Source organism: Mugil cephalus, chromosome 8 (genome assembly GCF_022458985.1).
Source record: "Mugil cephalus isolate CIBA_MC_2020 chromosome 8, CIBA_Mcephalus_1.1, whole genome shotgun sequence".
Lineage (NCBI taxonomy): Eukaryota > Metazoa > Chordata > Actinopteri > Mugiliformes > Mugilidae > Mugil > Mugil cephalus.
The window spans coordinates 3,846,188-3,868,181 of NC_061777.1; the positions used below are offsets into that span (position 1 = coordinate 3,846,188).

A 21,994-nucleotide genomic window follows, 5' to 3' on the forward strand; every position below is an offset into this window, starting at 1 on the left:
AAGAACGTCCTCCTGTTTACAAACTGTGAAGTGGTTTATATAACAGACACAGAATTGTCTGAACCATAGTGAGCAGTGAATTCAGGTTTCTCATAGAAATTAAAAAACATCTGCTCTGTGAAGTGCACTGAAAGATGCATATCGAGAGCTGCCTTCCGTGAATCTACTTTTATTTTTATTGAACTAAAGTAAACTTTTAATTCAGATTACAGTCATTTACAGTGGTACCAGAGTATTTCATTCAGTTTTTGCAGATCAAGATAACCTACACATTACGGTTGATGGGTTTCACCCACAGAGTTTCCTATTTAAACCTCAACTTCCCACCAGTCTCTTAAAACTGAAGAGGCTACTCAGATGAGTCATGTTGTGGGCGCTGACTAGATGAGCAGATGTATAAAGATGCATAAAGAGAATGATGGATGAAGCTCGGTGTAGAGGCCCCGGCCATTGCCATCTTGGCAATTTCCCATCCACTTCACAAGTCCCAGGTACTTTTTTTTAGAGCCACCCTCAAGTGGACATTAAAAGAGGCGCAGTTTTTGACATTTTCTTAACCTGCTTTTCTCGGTGTGGTGGCTCCGGCTGTCAACATCCTTGCAGGACCTGACTTCATGTAAAATTCAAAAATTGTTGAAAACCATGCAGAGGCAGGCAGTGATGACAAGGGAGAAAGCTAGCAACCTTTTAGCGCCATAGAAAAGTGAAGCCAAAGCAAGTAGAGCTCCCCCTGGTGACTGTCTGAAGTATAGTTCATTATCTGGTTTCTATCACTTTAGATAGTTGGTGATATATGTTAAAGTGTCACTTTTTTGGAGGTTTGTTTTAGTTTGTTTCACAACTCAAATTGTTTTGTGCTACTGACAAAATTCAAAGTGTGACTGAACACTGAGAAGTTGTGCTTTTGTCCTGAAGACTTAACTCTCTTCCTGGGTCTCCCCAGGAAGCAACTTACTGTACAAAAACACTAAAATACACAGCAGATATTTTGCTTTTCTATCCATGGATGGTTCCTGTAATTTTAGGTAGTTAATGAAATCTCGACACATGTTCAAGTCTCAATTTTTCAGAGTAAGTCAGGTGGATACTAGCATCAGTTTGACCAATGGCTTTGGTCAGGACCTCTCACTTTTGAAGCCACCCTCAAGTGGTCATTCAAGGAACTGCAGGTTTTTGCACTTTGCACTGGCTCCAAAGATTTCTGGTTCTTAACCCCCTCAAGTACTGTAGTTCACCAGCTCATCCGTCATCTCTACTAGGGCGTGCATGACAGCATAAAAGCTCCATCGGACAAAGACGAACTGCAGATTAATGTGTTAATTCTCCATGGTAGCCGGCTTTTGCATTGTCACATTGCTTCCATGCTGCCATTTGATTGTTGTTATGAAAATCAGGACCAACACATGCACGTTTTGTTTTCCACCACTTCGTCCCCTGCTTGGCTCTCATGCCATATTGGGTTCAAAAGTGTAACCACGTAGATTTATTTTCATCAGAAGTCCTTCAGTAGCTAAAGGATCCAACCAACTCCTTCCAACAAACTTTTTAATGTTTGACTTTAGCAAATGTGTTATTCAAAATACAGTTCACAGTAGCAGGACCAACACATCCACGTTTCATTTCCCTTTTAAAGTCACATCTTCATGACAGCTCATTTGTTTGTGAAGCACTCCATAAATAACGTTTGTATTATTATTATTATTATTATTATTATTATCAAAAGACTCTCCCTCACCCCTCCCACTCTGCTGATATTTCCCCCATCTGTAATTTCAACTTGTAATTCACTGCAGAGCTTTTCATGTCAGTTTCCCACTGTGGTTTGCAGGGTGACATCATCTCAAGCATGGAACACACTCTGAGCCGGCTGGAGTCAATAGTCATCCCCATACTGTGTCATCATGGGGAAAGCATCTCCCATAATCTGGGGGGGCTGTAGGGCCCCTTAATTGCTTTATGTAATAATATGCTGCGATGATGCGCTCTTCTGGGAGCCATGAATGTATCCCCCCCCCCCCGCTCCCTCCTCTCCTCCTCATCATCTCCTTTCTTCATTAAAACATAACGTCAGCAGTGGGCCAACAAAGGGACAATTCACAGAGGCTGGGAGCCCGGTTGGTGCGCACAGATCTGGAGTGAAGGACACATTCAAATGTTCCTCTGGGTATTATTAGTAACCTGTCATCTTGTGTTTATTTCAAATTTATTCATTTATCTATGCAGCCGAGCCAGTTAAAGCCCACATTCCTCGCGCTGACATGTGGACAGAGGCTGGGTGGGAGTGGACGGAAGGATTTTATTTTGATCTCATGCTGGGAATTTAGCAAATGTTTGGCCAGATAAATGTATAGGATTTAATGCTATTAGAATAAAAACAACTGTAAATTACTATGCATATATGATTATTCACACTGTAACATTAAACATGAATTAATTTACAGATCCATGTCCAGTTGGCTAAACCTTACTAGGGTTGCAAAAAACTGTCGCCGTTTTGTCCGGCGAGGCATTCGCATTAGAAAAGTTTATTTTTTATTTTGTCTGACTTCAAAAGCAGCAAATCCTCAAACCCAAGAGGCGTTTTGACTTAAGAGGTCAATGACTATCAGCTGCTCAGTAATGTCTCACAAACCATCTTCATTGAGCCATCGGATCCCACTCAGCCCCCGGGAGCAAAACAAAAAAGGCCTATTGGGAGAGATGGCAAAGTAATGCACAGAGCCGAGCCAGCCATCATCCCTCAGAGCCACTCTCATCCCCAGCACTCCACTCAGCCTAAACAAGCAGACAGCTGATTCTTCTCAGGGTGGCCTGAGTTTAGACACTGGTGCAGAGCGACCGGAGCGTCAGGAGAGGACCCACAGCTGCTGCCGAATCAAAATCTGACAATTTTGTCAGTGGAGAAAGCGGGGGAATAAAGTGTAGGTTTGAGATCGAAATCGCTTCTGCAACTTTAGAGAGCTAACCAAACAGTCCGCGTGTTAACGTTAAACAGAATCTAGAAAATAAGTGCAATAAACTCTGAAAAAAAGAGTGAAGTTGCAGCATTAAAAATGCATTGCGGGGTGAAAACTTGCAACAACCAGCAGAGGGCAGACTTGCAGCAAAAGAGGAGTAAGTTCTTGAGGGAGTAATTGAATCACTGTTAACTTGTTGTCCTAATGCATTCTGTGGTCCATTAGCAAGCTGATAATGTAAATCTAATTTAAATTTCATTGCTACGCTTGCAGGCATTGAACCTTCAAAGACTCCTCAGCTTTGCATTTAATCGCGCAGGACTGTAAAGTGTCTGAATTTCATTTGTGTGTGAAATGAAGAGAAACAGAGGAGTGTCACAAGGCAGCTACGGGACATGTGGTGCGGATCAGGATTCATAAAACTGAGTGACGTCTGATCTGTAAATTATTGTCATGCTGGAGGCGCTGAAGAACTGAAGAGGTTCAGGCTTTGAATTGTTTTCCGCCTCTCTTTCTTCTTCTTCTTCTTCTTTTTTTTTTCCAGACCAAACACATGTTGACCATCAGGCTTTTTTCCAGAGGCGGCCGCATTCTTGACCTCACAGTTGGTTTTCATAATCACACTGCCACACAGCTGACAGCAAGATGAAGCCTTGTTTTCTGGGTTGTTCTGGATGTCAGTCACGGTGCAGAGCTCAGCCTTCATTTTGGGAGGAGGAGGGAGAAACCGTAGACAGGTTTCTCTGGTGGAATCATGCCGTCTCGTGCATTATTGTTCTTTAATACGTTTTGTGATCCGCTTACTTTGTAATTAAAACCAGAGACTGCACTGTTTTTTATCCAGTTTTCAAAGACAAAACAATGCACGTACAGTACCGTCATCCGTTGCATGGTACCATGAGTTCTTATCATGAATTGTCTGATTGTTTCTTGCAGGAATGAGATGTTCATATATTCTTTCAGTGTCGTTTAAAGGACCAGCTCACATTTAGACGTGCATAATGAAGCCTCACACACGGTGAAAGAAAAGGCACCAGGCAGGAGACATCCTCCAGCTACTGTTCTTGGCAGAGGGTCCACAAAAGCCTCCTTATTCCGACTGAAAAGTAATTCTTGTGCTGAAATTAACGGCAACAGCCTAAGCGAATTGTGAGCTCTGCGTGCACATTTTTGTCAAAGCAAATAACGGAACCAGTCTCTATCAATAAAAGCGTGATGAATCACGAAGCCACTCTGCTGCTGCGCCTTTGACTCTGTGCACATGACTTATGTCAAATTACACTGAAACGTCCGGATGTCTGTGAAATAAATGAAATGCTGCATGATTAGCTGGTCGGGCCAGTCTTGATGACGACAGCTACATTGAAGATCAGAGGCAGCAGTTAATTGGAGATCCGTCTGTCTGAAAAGTAGTGCATGAAGTTATACGAAGGAAATGACTGTAATTCATGGGTACAACAGCTCAGGAATAAACTATTTCTCTCTCAGAGATAGATAGATAGATAGATAGATAGATAGATAGATAGATAGATAGATAGATAGATAGATAGATAGATAGATAGATAGATAGATAGATAGAATGACTAAGTATAGCTGGGTTGGTCAGTCAGGTGGTGGGTAGGTAGATAAATAGGTTAATAGTTGATAGGTAGATAGATTAGTTTGAATCAAAGATTAACGCACAATGAAAGAATCATTTTGTTTAATTACCTTCTAACTTTTGTCCTAACACAATGCAAAAACAAACTTATTCATTTGGCACTTTTTTTTTATCACTTATGTTTTTTTTAATTCTTTTTTTTTTTTTTTTTTTTTTTTACACCTGCAACACTGGAGTCAGTGCAGGTGAGCAAACGCGAGACAGAAAAATTAGCCCGGTTCAATCACTAAGCGTCCTGAAGAGGGTCGTGTTTGTTTTAAGGTGGCACGGCGGCCGAAAACGTGTCAAACTCGGGGAAGCGATACGAAGTCGCCGAACGCGAGGGATCTACTTCGCGTTCGACGCGACGACGCGAATCGACTCGCGATTTAGCGCGCAACGCGTGGATTTCTCCCCCCGGAACGAGTCTCCGTTTTGGTGCGCACCCAAAGTCCGCGGGGCCTCCTTAACTGAGTGCTGGCACTTCAGAGTAGGGAGCGCAAAGGAGAGAGGGTCAAAAAGAGTGGTGGGTGGGGATATAACCCTTTTGGGAGAGAGGAAAAAAACTAAAAAAAAAAAAAAAAAAAAAAAAAAAAAATCACGTGTTTGGAGATCAAAGGAGATCCGCTTTGTAGAGGAGGAGGAGGGTGAGAAAGAAAGAGAGAGAGGGAGGGAGGGAGAAAGCTAGAGAGGGAGAGAGGCAGCGTTTGCAGGCAGTGGGATTGACAAGGCTCGCAGTGCTGAAATAAACACGCTTCAGCCCAGGCTCAGTATTTTTTTTTTTTACCGCACGATTCGGACTCTTCCGACGCATCGGCCGCAGCGCGCACGCACCCGATTTCAGTCACCACCACCCGATCAGTTGATCCGTGTGAAATTATGTCCCGATCGGCGCAGATCCAGCCGGCAAGATGATGATTTTACCAAGGAGAGGCTCAAATCGTGTGCCCGACTCGGTGCTCCTGGTGGTCTTGGTGGTCGCCGCTTCCCTCGGCGCCGCGTTCGCCAAGGATACGGCTTTCGTGGAAGTGGTTCTGTTCGAGTCCAGTCCCAATGGAGATTACACTACGTACACGACTGGCTTGCAGGGACGCTTCTCCAAGGCTGGAGCCACTATCAGCGCGGAGGGGGAGATCGTTCAAGTACGTGTAAAGTGTCTTGTTTTTGGGGTTGAGGGGGAGTTTGGGGGGAATTTAAAAGCAGGAGTAGCGCCGAGCAACACCGCCGGGACCCGGGGTGTAATCTTACCAAGCTGCCCCTCTTAAAACTTTTTTTTTTCTTGCCACAGGGGCAACAGGAATTGTGTATGCAGTGTGTGCATGTATGCGTGTGTATGTGTGTGTGTGTGTAAGAGCGAGAGGATGGTACTAAGCTTGCAAGCATATGCGGTCACAAGATGGCTCCTATCTTGTGGAATTCATTCACAGGGAAAACATGCTGTTGCAAGTTATTTAGTTGATGTGTGGAGCTCGCTTCAGATCTCGCTACAGTTCATGCCCCTCTGCCGCAAACACAGAAAGGCTTCCCACCCCCAGAATAGAAACTAAATCCCCACCGCCGCGAAAAAGTTTCTCAACTTTTTTCTTTCTTTTTTCTTTTTTTTAAACCGAGCAGCCTTTGCGCATTTCGCAAGAGCGACGAGATACGAGGCAACTATCCGGTGCTTAGTTGTTGTTGTTGTTCTGGCAGTGTATCACTTGCAGTTGTGAGTCCTTGCCTTCTTTAAAAGCTGCTTTTAGTCGTGGAATGCGCGTGTAAACGCATCGACTGATCCAGCGCGTCCCGCCGCTTGTGCGCCCTCTCAGAACGCACCCGTCGCACGTTTTCGGTGTAGGCTTACTTGTAACGATTTGAAAGCTCTTAAATATACCCATAAATGAGAGTGGAGCGGGCGGGCGATCCGGGGGGAGAAACCTCCCGTGCTCCCATCTTTTATATCTCTGGCCGCAGACGTGACAAGTGCGCCTGGCCGGGGCTGGTTATGCTTGGATCGAGAGCCCCAAGAGTCTCTGACTGGCTGAGCGGAGGTCACTCAAATTATGAAGCTGGGAATTGGTCGGCGCCAAGTGTTTTATTTGAAGTTTCGTAATTCTTGTTTAATCTACTTGGCCTGCCTGCAGAGAGTTTGGCTTCTGGGCATGTGCCAAAGCTTTAACGTTTAATGTTATATTTCCTGACCTCGAACATACCCCGGTGGGATCCTGCTATGCACCAGTCTCTCTCTCTCCGTGGAAGCCACTAGAATGTGGAGCGGTCTTTGCAGGATCTCTGTCCACCCCTTTGAAGTCTAGTGAAGTTTGCGGTTGATGCAGAAGTCCATTCCTCTGTGGCCGGAACATGGAGAGTTTTTCTGATGCACATTGATCAAGCATAACATTATGACCACCGACAGGAGACGTTCAGTGTTCTGCTGGGAAACGTTTGGACCTGGCATTCGTTTGTGTAGATGTAGACATGTAGCACCCACCTAGACCAGACCAGACCGGACCAGACACCCCCAACCCTGTAGCAATGACCTGATGGTAGAAGCCATTTCCAGCAGGATGCAGCCTGGACACACAACAACTCAAAAAAACATGACGAACAGCACAAGGTGTTGACCTGGCCTCCAAATTCACTACATCCCAAACTGATCACCTACCTACAGGATGATCCACAGAGGCCCCTCCCCTCAACCATAAGACCCAAAGGCCCCCCAACTAACAACGTCCTGTTTTCCAGACCTCCTAAGGCCCGTTTCATTCAATTCTCTGATGAGTCACGACTGTTTTGGAGGCGCAAGGGAGACCTAGACAATGTTATTAAGGTGGTCATAATGTTATGCCTGATTGGTGTAAAGTTAAACCGCGGGTTGCGAGGATGTCTAATCCAAACAGTCATGGCATAAACCAGCCCTGATGATGTTTGACATGTCCGGCTGCAAATGTAGACGATCGTCTTCTTCAGCTTCACACAGAAACACTTAGTTGTAAAACAGGACGTGCACATAATAGACAACAACAACCATGGATTTAATGTTGGGTGTTAAAATAAAACCAAGACGTAGATACTTTTGAGCTCTAATGCTGCAGACTAGGGAGGTTCCTGCTCCCCGTGCACCTTGCACGGATGCCCTCTGCTACACGTGCGCTCGCCCGAATGGGTCCAACGCAGAAAAGAAAGTCACATACACGCGGCGATTAGAGCTGATTTGATTTGTTTATCTGCTAATCTGCCCTTCTGTTTTCCTAGAAACATCCCGCTTTAAAAGTAACACGAAATGCAAGGGGATCAAAAGAGGGGACACTCCAAAAAAAAACAACAAAAAACAAAAAAAAAAACACGGGCCCTGTTTATACACAGCGATGGCCGTTTGGCGCCACGCGGTGACCGCACAGAAATGTCGGACCTCGGCTTTACATCAAAAACCGCATCTATTTAGGTTTGCTTTCTTTACTAACATAGCTTCTGACCACTTAGAGACGGCTCATATTTTGTCAGGCTGTAATGAGGGGCGCCCGGTCCAGCGCTGAGCGCCGTCTTGAGTTTCTTGCAGCGTATAGCCGACCAAAGATTTATGTAAGTTGAGACTGACAATAAATGACAACCGTACAACCTGAAGAGTATAATTTTAATCTGGTGTCGAATTCCCTACTTGTAAATTCTATACTTGTGAAATAACATTGCAGTAACGTGTTGGCAAATAGCTGTGGTGTCGCTGAAGACTGGAATTGGGTTGAACGTAAATATTTACCCTCGTGTGCATTCAGTTGTCCGCGGTGACCTCTGCCACCCTTCCCCGTCTGCCTTTTCTTTCGAGGTTTTCCTCTTCGGCGAATTGGGAGTTTGACTTGAGGTTCCTGTTGGTCTCTGCTGCTGCTGCTGCTGCTGCTGCTGCTGCTGCTTGATCGGGGTGCTGAGAGGTTTGCATTTATGGTGTGTATAGTCGCGGCCAGAGCTCAGCAGGTATGGGTTCAAACGCAGGGGAAGAAGGGAGGCCTTGGCACCGTTCCCGAGCAAAGAGCCGACCGCGATCGGCGCTCGTACGCTCCCCGACTCCCCTCCGCTTATTCCCCAAAGCTAACAACCCCTCAGCCCTGCCCCAGGAGTGCGAAATGTGGCACACGCAGCTGGGGCCAAAAATAATAAATTAAGTCAATTTGCTTCTTGCTCTCCTGTAAGTGGGAGGGGAAGCACGGTGACGCAACGCAGATCTGGACACGGTGCCAAACCCCCGAGCCTCCGCAGCCCGCTCCCTGATTGCTGCAGTTCAGCTCATTAATAGCGAAAGTAATCAATGTCTCCGTAAATTATTCTGTCAGGACGTGAGGCTGTGTGTGTGTCAAAGCGAGTGCGTTTGCAGCTGCGGTTCTAAACTCTGACTCTGGGCAAACGGAGAAACGCTGGTTCTCCACGGTGCAGGTTTTTCATGGTGTTTAGTTAACTTTCTTATTGTCCTCCAGGTGAAATTTGACTCGTCTCAAATGTCACATAATATGATGTAAATGTGATCTACTACTCATGGATTCTGCAAAAAAAAAAAGAAGTGTAGAATACACACCGATCAGGCATAACATTATGACCACTCTTAACATTGTGCAGGTCTCCCTTGTGCCTCCAAAACAGTCGCGAGTCATCAGAGAATGGACATGGGCCTTCTGAGGGCGTCCTGTGGTGTCTGGTAACAGGATGTTGTTGTTGTGTGTGTGGGGGGTGGCTCCTGTGAATTTGGAGGCCAGGTCAACACTAATGTTGGTCATGTTTTTTTTTTTTGAGTCGTTCCTAAAGCCAAAAGTTTCTCAGCAAAACATTGAACATCAGCAGAATAGAGGTGGGTATTGTCAAGGAGTCTGCGATACGACGATATGTATCACGATACATTATTGCGATATTATGATATTGCCATATTTATATTAGTTGTGTGTGTGAGATATATATATATATATATATATATATATATATATATATATATATACACACACACACATATATATATATATATACACACACATCAGATGACAGTGATAATTAATTGGGTCAAAAAAAAACAGTATTAATCCAAATGATCTATGTCCAATTTATTGCACTTGTCCAGAAAAAGTGGTGGTGGAGGAGAGGAAGTCGTTCACGATCGACCCAGAACATGACTTTTTCTTTTAAAATTTAAAATTACATTGTATTGGAAGAGAAAACAGTCGACATTTCCACATTTCCAGGCAGCAGCTCTGAGTGGAGCCTTACAAGCAGGGCAGTGTTGGCACAGTTGGATCATTTCCTGATTCAGTCCAGTGTGAACATGGATACGTTGGCAAAGCCGGGCAGATGCTGCTCCTAGATTTACTGCTAGTTTTAATTTGACCCTCGCTGTGCGGCTCGCTCCCTCAGACTCCTCATCCCTCAGCTTTTCCCCCTCTTCCACTCGGGGAAGGTTTGGCCATCTGCTGCTCATCACTCCCCATTGTCTCTCACGCGCTCGCAGTCGTCCTTCCTGTGGCGAGATGAGCCGCGCTGCGCCGCTTCGGGTTCACATCTGCCTCTGATTTCCAGCGGGGCCCGCGCTGTCGGCGTGCGAGCGAGGAGCTGAGGCAGGGACGTGGCAGGGGCACGGAGAGGACCAGATGGAACTCATAGTGTCGTCGGCCAGAATCCGAGGGAATATGATGTGGCTTTCGCCTGCTTCCTCTCAGAAGGGACGGAGAGCATCCCCTGAATCCAGCATCAGGAAGGAGAGGCCGCAGTTTCCCCGGTACCCACGAGCCGCTTCACCTCTGAACCTCATCCCCGCGAAGTGCCAGCGACTATGGCTGCTTCTCTGAGAGCGTTTCTTTTTTTTTTTTTTTTTTTTTTTTTTCGTGACTGGATGCACGAGGGGGGCGAAAGTGGCGGTTTTCAGCTAAGACAACGATGAGCTTAAATACTGGAGCTCCTACCTTGGATCTGGCAGGAGTTGTGTCGCGCTGCATTTAGACTATAATGAGAGCTTTAGTGGTTGGAGGCATCCAGCGCGCTTTCTCACCACAGACTGGAAACCCCAAGAGGCCATAATGGGCCGGTCCCAGACGGTAGGTGCCAGGGACCGGGGCCACTCCCAGCGCCAAAGCAACAGTAGCAGTACACAAGCGCTGGTTTAAAAGGTTAAAAGTGCTGCTCCCTACTTTTTTCCATTTATTGGCTTGGCGGTCGCAGTTGTATTTTAAGTGCTATCGTCTCTTAACCGCCACCCGGCTTCTCTTTCATGTCCCGGCCAAAGTAATTTGAGGCTGCGTTTCTCCCCTTTTTGGAATAGAACAGACTAAACTGTTTTTCCTCTTTCTCTCGCTTGACACCCCCCCACCCCTCCCACGTACTAACTCATCCCCCCCCCCCCACCTCCATCCCGGTCTCTCTGATGCAGCCAGAATTTGTAATGCATCCTATATCACATGTGAGTGACTTCAGCGCTGCAGAATGGGCTCTTAAGGCTCAGCTGTGCCGAGGTGCCGTTGATGATGTAATGGTGCTTTCTGAGCCTATAATCAAACTATAGCTCCAACTTCCGTGTGTCCTGATGTCCTCAAACTCCTCATTTCGCCTGTAAAATAAATGCAATTTAAAATAAAATCTGTGCATCTGTGATGTTCATCCAATCCCTGACATTCTATCGTTTGATAAATTAAAAACATTTAAAGGAATTCGTGGGCGAAGCACCAGCCAAGAAATTCTTCCCCAACAAATCCTGCAATATCCTGAAAATGCAAATGTGCACCAGCGGTTTAGACTCCCACTTTTTGGCACTTCACCGAATGCGCCGATCGCCTGCAGTCAGCATTCAAGTGTATGCCAATCTTAAAACGCCAAACTTCCTGTTGGATCTCTTAGTGCTTGTGTAAACCTCTTTTAATTGGATGACACCGCTTCCTGAAGCAGCAGCAGCAGCAGCAGCAGCCCCCCGCTTTTTTCATCTCCCGCCTCTGGCCCTCTCGCTCTGCTCCGTCTGCCTCTGCCTCGCTCGGCTTCGCATTCCCGCTCGGTGCAACGGCTCCACCTGGAAACGAGTGCGTGTTGGTACTGGTGGCCCCAGTAGCTATGTTACTTTCCACTGGGCTGGATGGCTGAGCGGATCTTTGATGTTCCCCCTCCGAGAGAGATTAGCAGTCGGCGCGGGGCCTTCTCCCCAGCATCACGGCCTCTCTGGAGGCTGAACTCTGCTCCCAGGGTGTCGCTCCCCTCCCCTCCTGATCAGCTATTGATTATATGCCTGAGCCCGCCTGTGTGAATGCGTGCTGCCTTGTGCATAAAGTGGAGTTTATACCTCTGCAGGACACATGTTTCTGTTTCTCCTTCCTGCTTCACTTTCAACAATGACCACTGAAAGTGCTGCTAAAATTTCACCAAAGTGGAGTCGTACCAATGCTCATATCTCTGATCCTCCTCAGTTAAACTTTCCTTGCCGTGTTCCATCTTTATTGATCCAGAACAATCGATGTGAACATTGTGGAGATAGAAGATGCAGCCAGAAATACTAGAGCAGAGCTTTATGTTTCTGAGGAGCTGAACGTCAGGCTTACGGTGTTACGGTCTGTGCAGGATCTGGGCTGTCGCCATAGCTACAGCGTCAAATTGACACGAACGTCTAAACCGACTATTACACTTCAGTGATGCGAAAATGCTCGCGCCTCTGTCATTAGTTCCTGATTTTTTTTTTCTGTGCTGGGGAATGTGCAGCATCAAGGTGTCTTTGCTCGGGTTATTTTTTGACTCGTCGGAACGGAGTCCGGGGCGCGTTTGATGAAACGGTGCTGAAAGGGCCCAGTCCGTCCCCTTCAGCCCACATTTTTACCCACTAACACAGAGCGTCGGCGAAACAAAGGCGGAGGGGTCGAGGGTTATGAAATGACAATGCTCGCAGTAGCTTATCCCGGCAGAGGCATGCTTTGTTGTCGGGCCTGGAATGTGCTGACTAACCGTGGAAGGCCACGACGCCAGCCTCCCCTTTTGTTGTAACGTTTTTAGCCGATAGACTAGGAAGGTGTCCGAGCAGGGAGTCTATTTTCGGGCTTTTTTTTTTTTTTTTTTTAGCGGCGCGCACTCGCTCCTCCTTCCTCCGCGGCGTGCTCCTGTTTTTCCTTCTTCTGGACCAGAGGTCTAATCGCAGATCTTTACCACCACTCACCCAAGTTCAAGAACACGGGGCTCAAAGTCCTTTCTTTTGTGTACATCATTATATAATGAACAGCAGCCTCGCGGGCCTGAAGACTGTTGATGCTCTTGTCACTTCCACTCACGCTAATGTCGGAGCCGAAGCTTCATTTCCTCAGGTTATTGATCGAGGAAAGGCGGCGCCGGCTTTTTTGATCGTCCTCGGCCTAATGCGCCGCGTTAATGCTTGGGAGTCGTCTCTGTCAGAAACCGCTACCCTTTTCTCCTTTTCTTTCTCCCCCCCTCTTCTCTTTTGTTTCCTCTAATGGATTCCCTCACAGCTGTGGCAAAGGTCATTTTGCAGGGGTGCCAGATGAGGTTTCAGCTGGAACCTCCGGTGCCCTCGTCTGTCCCGCACCAGTTTCTAGGGAATCCTATTGTGTGTGTGCGTGTGTGTGTCTGTGTGTGTGTGTGTGTGTGTGTGTGCAGGTAGTTGTTCCAGTAATGAGGAAGACCCAGGCTGTAACACAATGAGGCCAGAGATATGATGGATTAGGCTCGCTCAGTCAGACGAGAACAAGCTGGGTTATCTTTTCTTCTTTTTCTTCTTTTTCTGGCAGCATTGCTGTACGACTCCTGCTTTCTCTACAGTGAAGATATATGGCTGCATCTTCCTCCTCCTCCTCCTCCTCCTCCTTTTCCTGTAGCTAAAGATGCGCCCTAGTTTTTTTTTTTTTTTTTTTAAATGAAATATTGCCTTTTCTCTCAGGTTGTCCCCGTGTGTCGTCCCCTGGTACATTGAAGACGTTGGGGAGGGCAGGTTTTCCAGATTTTGTTCTGTTTTTTTTTTTTTTTTTTAAGTTTCACATTTGTTTTTGAAGGATACCTCAACCTGGGATAAGACGAGTCGCCTTTCGTGCTTGTAAAAACATCCCCTTCTGAATCGGCTCCTCAGATCTCAGAGGAAACTTTTCATAAATCTGCATATAAACTGCGCAGGCTGACACGCCATGCCAATAAAAAAAAAAAATAAATAAAAAAAATCTCTATAGTACGGCCTGGGGCTTGGAGAAAGCCCTCACGGTTTCTTCCGGCCCTGCCCCTCGATCCGTGTCGGCAGCTCAGGCCACGCTGCCGCTCTCTCTCTCTCTCTCTCTCTCCGGCCCCTGGACCCTGAACAGGGAGGGGCCTGCAGGGCTGGGTGAATAGCTGCCGGGAGTCATGCTGCGGGTGTAAACCACATGAATGTGCCGCCTGAGCAGATAGGATCAGGCGAGGCGGGGAGGCCTGGGAGGCCTCGACGCAGCACCGCGTGCTAACATCAAAGGCAGAGCTGGAGGGGGGGAGGAGGGGAGGGGAGGGGAGGGAGGGAGGGAGGGAGGGAGGGAAGGAGAGCGAAAGAAAGGGCCGGGCCAAACTCTTCAAAGGCCTACTCTGACTAATGCCGGCCCTGATATGCAGCACTGCAAAACTGAATGATGATGTAATGGCTGCCTTAGAGCTAAATCCACGACCAGGCAAATAAAGGTGGAGGTGTTCCCTTGCACAAGCGCGACAAAAAAACACGTCTTAGTGCTCGGTTGAGAGCCAGAGACCGGAGGACTGCTCGCAGGCTGGAAGCGCGGGGTTCGCGCAGGTCTGGCGCAGAGAGTTTTTTTTTTTTTTACGAGTGAATGAATGAATTTATTCATGTATTTCTGGGCTGGAAGTGGACGTCGTCTGATTTCAGTGGACGGGGTTAATCCTCAGGGCGTTCCTAAAGTACACAGCAGGTGGAGCGGAGTTGACTCTGTTCTTTGTAAAGTTTATACAGGGCTCGCGTTTGTGTGCGCGCGCGCGAGACGGTGTGTACATACACTTCCCCCGTAATGTGCGTTAAACCAAGCGTGACCGCAGATCCTTTCAGAGATGCCCCCATGATCATCAGGCCGATAACTCATTGACAGCTCCCATGACAGTTGAGAGGCGCGCGCTGCAGGAGAGTATCTCCCTCGTCGGGAGAACACAACAATAAGTCACTGTTGTTTATTCAGTTTGCTCAAGGTTATTTGCATGCCTCTGATTGAAGGTCTCTCTTCCTCCTGCTTTTTTCTTTTTCTTTTCGTGTGTGTGATTGCATGTCCCTTTTGATGCTAAATTAGCTGTAAGCAGCCACACTTTTTATTTTCGTGAAGTTCACGCTGAGGTCGGCCTTTTAGCTCCTGCGTCCTGGGTCGGACCCGGAAGTCGGGATTGCCGCACAGAGGCTTTGTTAATGGTTGAAAAGGAGAGAAATCCTTGTTTCTAGCATACACTCCAGCGCAGTTGGGCCCCAAACCGCCGGGCTCCGGACGGGGCCGCGCTGAAAGAGTGGAGTCTGCAGTGGTGTTTCATTTTAATGCGATCAGCTCGTCTGACCATCGCTCCTGTCTGTGCCTGGTTTCCACTCTTGAATTTGTCACAGTGTCCGTGCCCGGATGATGGAGCCGTCAAGCGAGCTCCAGACAAAACGAGCAAAAAGCCAAACGTCTTGGCAGAGCTTCTTTGAAAACAGGGAAAGAACTAATGACGAGACGACAGACAGCTCCGGGACTGCCAACAAAAAGAAAGCTACATTTAAAAGAAAATACCACGAGTCCTGCTTGAACTACGGGTTTATTGCAGCAGGTGATTCACATGCTCCAAACCCGCTCTGTGCAAAATGTGGCGACCGGCTTTCCAATAACACTGCCTCGCTACACAGACACAAAGCACTTCTTTCCTTTTTTTTTTTTTTTGCATGATTATGATTTGTTACATGCACAGTTGAATCTTGATTTATTTATTTTTTTACCGAACCTTGGTGCAAAAAGTTTGCAGCAGCTAATCCAGCTAATACTTGACTGGGTGGAGTTCATCCCAACGTTTTCCTTCAGGGCTGCATGTAGCAACTCTTCAAACATGATTTCCCCAAGAAGTTATGTCTTAAAGTTACTTCATGAACTCTTATACTCTGGATATGTTCCTTCTACAGAGCGCCGTCCCATCAGCTCGTGCTAATATGTGTGTGTGATAAGGTTCAATCGTATGGCTTCGCTCTGCTGATGCGCCTCGCATCAAAACTGCCGCTGTTGGGTGAAATCTGCAATTCAACTTCACGCCGTGGCTAAAGAAATTTTCCCCCAATCCCTCCGGCAACCAACGCTGTGCAAAACGTTGATAGACACTCAACAAAATCACAGCAAATCCCTGAAGGAAAGCTGTTTTTTAATCATTTCCACACGGGCCTCCATAATCCTACAAGAAATTCTGATATAATAATAATGATAATAATAATAATACATTTGATTTGTGGGCAGCTTTCTGAGCGGTCAAGGTCACCTTACAAAAGGAAAATAATGCATATTAATGCAATAAAAATAAAAGTAGATTTAGGAAGCTCCTGAATGAGTCCTTCTGCAGACGCTCACTATCTATCTATGACACAGACTGAGCCAAAAAGACGTGCACTGACACCTTTTCCTTCAGTGTCGTGGATTTAAATGAGCCAGATGTCTGGTCTGCGTCTTACATATTTTGATGCACTGGGGTCACTTTGGCTAATGGATGTGACATTTTTTTTTTTGGCATGCAAGCTCTACCTGCGCCCCTTGCAGGTCTGCGACCCCACCCGTTCCCACCTTCCCAAACCACCGCCGGCTCAGTGTGAACCTGAGTGCAAATGAAAAGGTCAGGACAATTACTCCTGGCCAGCTGTGTCTGTTTCTTTCCCCTTGAAATCCATCTGTTCACCCCCTGTTGCCCTTGCATGCTGCTGTCAGGAGGGGAAAAAAACTTCAGTGTACAGTACACACAGACCAGGCATCTCCCTAATACTGTGTAGGTCTCCCTTGTGCAAAAAACAGTCGGGTTGAATGTTGTTAGTGAGGTGGAGGGGCCTCTGTGGGTCATCCCTCAAATACTCCATCAGTTTGGGATCTAGGGTTAGGGTTAGGGTTTGGGTTGAATTTGGAGGCCAGGTCAACACCTTGTGCTGTTCTTTGTGAGTTGTTCCTAAAGTGTTTTTGTGTGTGTGAATGAATGCCAGGTCTAAAAGTTTCCCAGCAGAACATGGACGATGTCATTTACTTCTCCCGTCAGTGGTCATCATGTTACGGCTGATTGGTGTCGATTACAGGTCACTGAAAGAAGGGAAAATCTGACGCTTTTGCGCGCACTATTTTCTCAATTTCACTACGTCTCTTGGTCTATCCAGACTTGTCCCTCTGTCAGATGTCATTTGTAAAAGCAGCGTTTTTAGCATTTATAAAAGGAGATCTTTACTATTCCTCGCTGACAGCTCATGGGCAGCTTGTTCAAAGGCGCCCGGCTCGCTAATGATAAGCTGTCCCCGGACATGTCAAGGCATCCAATTTCTTAGAATGCTGTTTTGAGAGAAGTTTTGAGATGGAGTGGGAGAAGACGGGAATGACAGAAAAAGACGGGCCAGAACAGCCCTTTGCTGCTCCAATTGCATCCCACAGGCATGTGACGGAGTCAAACTGTCACCCCGGGGTGACATGCATCCCACAGGCATTTTCGAAGTAAACACATCTCAGGAAATGTGGTTGTGAGATTTAGATAGTGGCCTCGCCATATGGTTGGAAGCATCATTATATTATTTATTCAGAAGAAGGATTTTCTTTGTTATTGTATCAATTAAACAAATAAGATGTGACATGTTCATCGGTGACCTTTCGAAGTTCTCGTGGGTTGATTTAGTTACGTGCAGTGCAAATGTTAAAGGGATTCTGTTGAAGTTGCAGCTTTCTGTGAAAACTTCCCAATTATTGCCTAATTATTTATTTTGGGTCATGACTCGTTCCGTGCCGCGTTTCTTGGAAAGCAGTTCCCTCGGTGCAGTGAACGTGATGTGTTTTGTGTTTGAACCCTAATAGCATCTGTCGGTGTGGAGTCCAAACGATGACTCGCTCCATCTTTTGTAACTGCTTCAAGTGAAAATCTGGAGCGGATTTTCTCAGCGAGGCTTTTCTGTGACTGTTTCGTAGTAGCTCCACTGAGGTTTTTTTTTTTTTTTTTTTATATAATGGTCCTGCTACCGAATGATAACAAGATACCGGTGCCAACTCCTCATGAGCCGTCTATGTGACCGTTTCTAATTTTTTTTTCCCGGTGTCCAACGCCGAGCCGCTTCCTCTTGGCAGCCACGTTGTGCGTTTGGGTCGGCGTTCCTGCAGCTTCGCCTCAGGCCGAGCTCGTGGACGGAGGTTCTGGTGAGGTACTGATGCATACATTGGTCATAATTACTGTTTTGCAGGAGCAGGAGTCTGAATCGCCCTGGCAACGGGGAAGCTTCAGAATTGAAATTAGAGTGTGGGATCGAGCTTTAAAGTTGTGGAGAAAGGGCTGTTTTTCTGTTTTTCGGTTGTTGCATCCAGGACGACTCGGTGGATCCTGCGCTCTACCTACTGCTGATTGGCCTCGGCTGCTCATGCGTTAAAAGCTCCGAGTTGGCATGGTGCAGTTTGTTCTCATGAGCTGAGGCAGCACGGGAGAAAGGTGAGGAAAACCCTCGAGCATATGCTCCCATCCTCCTCACAGGCACAAAAACAACACAACAAACGGTCACGTTTGAAAGCAGTTTCACTCGTAACAAAAGCTCACAACGGTGAAAGCGAGTACACTTCTTCTTCTCGGCATTCCTTCCCCTCGCTTTCATAACTTCTTTCTCGCCGTTTTTTTCTCTCTCTCTCTCTCTCTCTGTTCAGCCTGGGAGGAGAAGGGGGAGGGTGTATAAATGTGAGACCACACATGCTGTGTCAATGTTTGCTGGAATAATTAGAGACAATGTGGGCCAATAACGGGAGGAGTGCAGTAACCTGAACTCACTTTGTTCTGCCCCGACAGCAACACAAAAGCCATTCACAGATGCACGGATCCGCAGGCTCCGAGCGGGAGCAACTTCACTTTTAGCCGGCCGCGGTGCGCGGCTCGAAAAACCCGATTCTGTGGAACCGCTCTCGGTCCCCCCCACCCCCTCGTTTGTTCCGACTCAAAGCGATGCTGATGTCACCCCAAAGGCCTTTTAAGCACTGCCTGTACATCCCTGCCACCAACTTAGAAAACAAAAAAAAAAAAAAAAGAAAACCCACACAGCCCAACCCCATGTCACCCTCCCCAGTCATCCGACACATGTCCCTGGCTTAGAGGGCCCTCTTTAACTAGAGGATATCCGGTCGCTCGGTATGCAAAGAGCCTGTGGATTCCTGACACGGGTGCTAGAGCTGGACTCAGAGGTGACTTTCAGCGTGGCCAGACAACTGTTGGATTAACGGGACACTTTGCGTTGACTCCGAGCCAATAGGAGGCCGTCCGACTGGGAGCTGAGCGCATTTGGTTAAACCTGCTTTAACGGATCGTTGTATGGGCTGCATATTTAAAGCATACCATCGACGTTGTCCACCAGTAAAGGTTAACGCCTAAAGAACCTAAAACAATGCGCGTTAACCGCCTCCTAAGCTGCGAGCGTTTCCTCGGCTGCAGCAGAGCGACCCGCTGTTACGCTCACACCCCGCCGCCGACCAACTGGTTTGTCCCCTCCGGTGTCCATCTTGAAAGGGGACACCGCTATGGGATGCATACATCCCCATGGAGGTCGCCGGTGTCACCGCGGCACCTGTCTCCCCCAGTCTCGGCCCGTGTCAACAGCTCAGATTTATTTACATTCACCCGTTTTCTCTTCGAAGTGGAAACAGCGGGGGATCGGTTTGTGTGATCTGGAAGCTCGTGATGGATGATTACTTGCGGTCAAAGGCGGATTGTTCCTTTGGAGGCTCTCTTAAAACCAGCAGCAGCTAAGAAAGCCTCTCGGTCTGACTCAAACTGCAGACACGCTGCCAAGACAACAACAGTGCTCCCTGCAGTAGTATTCTTGTGTACAATGTGTTTACACTACATCTCATGTTTCAGTATTTATAGGTGCTTGTCTGTGAACTTGATTGCGGTTACTTTTTTTTTTTTCCTTTGACAAACCGCATTCGGCCCAAATTTTGGGCTTCGAAAAAACGCACTGCTTGGATTTAAAACAGTTTGACGGTATTCCCCTCCAGGAATAACTTGTCCTTTAACTCACTGGCCATTCATATTTATATTTTTCCTGTTTTGTAGGACAGCGCCTCTTCCTATCTCTGCGTTCAGCCTGGGGATACATAAAAACTTCCATTTCATTTTCTTCCTGCGTGTTCTCCTCTAATCATTGTCAGATTCTGCCTTTGCCTCCTTGTCATTCTCTTCTCTGCCCACCCCCCCTTCTCCTTCTGTCTCCTCCTCTCCTTTCCACTGTTCTTTTCTGTCCTCCTGGTCGGCAATGTGTTCCTCATCACAGCTTGTGTTTCCTCTTATCTGCAGTTCTTTTATCAGTGGCCGCCACACATGCCCGCTAGAAAGGGGCAGGGGGGGGAGGTAGGCAAGAGCGGGGAGAGCGATGCTATCAGCAGGTGGAGATTTCACCACAGGAGTTCAGGGGCCCCGTGTGGCCAGGGGAGGCCGGGCCGGAAAGGGTCTGGCATGGAAGCCTGCAGTGTGGATTTTGAAAGATGTCAATCCCCCTGATGTCTGAACGACGGCCTTTTAGTGACGTAGCTTTTTTTTTTGCACGATCCTCGCAGGGTGTGAAAATATTTTCTTGACAAATCTCAAGGTTGACCCCGTATTACATCACTCTCCTTTACCTGTTAAGCCTTCCCTTCAATGCTATTCACCTTGAGCCATGTTTACGGAAAAAATGCAAGTGGGTCAATGTTTTGCAGCAAAAATTTCAATCTGCGTTTAGCTGTGCAACGATTGGGTTTCTACTGCAAATGTCTTCAAGGTTGGAACTGGTGGGTAAAAGGTGCAGCGCATCGTGTTTTTACATTGAACGCAGCCCAGTTATTCCCTAGAAGGTTCTCTTTCTGCTGCAAGACATGCACCATCGTTTCTATCCTAAAGCTACCAGACCCCTCTGCTGTGGGTCTGGCTCCCAGAGCTAGCTAGAGAAGGCAAACACCCTCTCTGCTTTTAAGGTCTAGACTTAAGACTTTCCTATTTGAGGAAGCTTTTAGTTGGTGCTGGCTCAGGTGGCACTGAACCATCCCTGGGATGGGGGATTTCCCATGATGCACCGAGCACCTGTCCTCTACTTTCTTCTCTCACGCTGAGCACCCGTCCTCTAATTACATGTCTAATTTCGTTGGGGTTTTTAGGCCAGGCTTTGTTTGCTTTGGTTTCGACGCTGTGGAAATAAAATTGAATTGAATTTGGGAAAGAAACAACCTATACCTGAGCCCAGGCTTAACGCAAAACCTTTTAGTGAAATTGCGCTGAAATGTTAATAATCGCGAATGCTGTATCCGAGTCAGACGTGTGGCAGCAGCGCAAGTGAGGTCCTTGCACAAATCCGCGGCATGGAGGGAAGCGACGCAAGGATGATGGGGCAGACCACGGGTAAAACCAAAGCGCGGGGTCACAAAAGCCTAAAATGATATCGCTGGTGGATATCTGGATGCTTGGGATTCCTTGCATGGCTGCTGTACACTTTTGGCTTTGTCTTTGCGGGGATGAATAGAGGCCTCTGTGGTAGTGATGACAGGCTTCTCCGGGCTGGGCCCTGGCTGGCTGGCTGGCTGGCTGGCTGGCTAGGTGCTGGAGGTCTGGAGGCTGCAGCACTCTCATAGGGGCAGGAGCCTGACAGGGATGCTGGCCATGCTGGTCCTCCCTACAGAAGATACTGTTGTCTGCCCATGACCGGCCCTTGTTATTGTGGCATGTTTAGCTGAGAAGACAAGCTACGTCCCTCACCTGTGTGTGGATGTTTGTGCATGCTTGCATAATTCGTCTGCACATGTCAGACCATACAGCGTATCTTTATACACGTAATATAGACACAAAAGCATTGTGTGCTTTTAGCGTGAGTGGGTTTATTTTCTCAGCCTGTAGAGAAAAGCTTTGCTTCCTGACTGTAGGCCACTGGTTTGAAGCCGAGATTGGGGTCCAGGAATACTTAGTCAAGTACATGAGGGTGTTTTGGAACTGCCATGGCCATCACTGGAGGTTTCATCATTCCCCTTTCTTCTCTACTCCTGAACCCGTCAGTTGGCCAAGACAAACACCGCTCACTGGACTGTGTAACTCATGCTCCAACATGCTAGCAGCACGCCCTGGGGACTCTGATGGCTGATGCTAGCCGTGGTCTTTTCATGTTTTTTTTTTTTTTTTTTTTAATTATTAACCAAACGAGGAGGAGCTGTAAGTGCTGCAAATGGATGATGAGGCTTCCACACGCAATGCAAGAAGAGCGAAGAGC

At 47.3% G+C, this 21,994-nt stretch overlaps 1 protein-coding gene across 2 annotated transcripts in view; it reads left to right on the forward strand.

The window, feature by feature from the left end:
- The first annotated feature begins 5,240 nt into the window (after positions 1 to 5,240).
- znrf3 (zinc and ring finger 3) overlaps positions 5,241 to 21,994 on the forward strand; it is a 71,239-nt gene continuing 54,485 nt past the window's right edge. The window contains exon 1 of one of the 2 annotated variants that reach the window (XM_047591712.1): positions 5,241 to 5,738. In XM_047591712.1, the coding sequence (XP_047447668.1) occupies positions 5,508 to 5,738 (231 nt within the window). In that variant the 5' untranslated portion in view covers positions 5,241 to 5,507. The remainder of the gene's footprint in view (positions 5,739 to 21,994) is intronic. The other variant, XM_047591711.1, reaches the window with a different exon arrangement.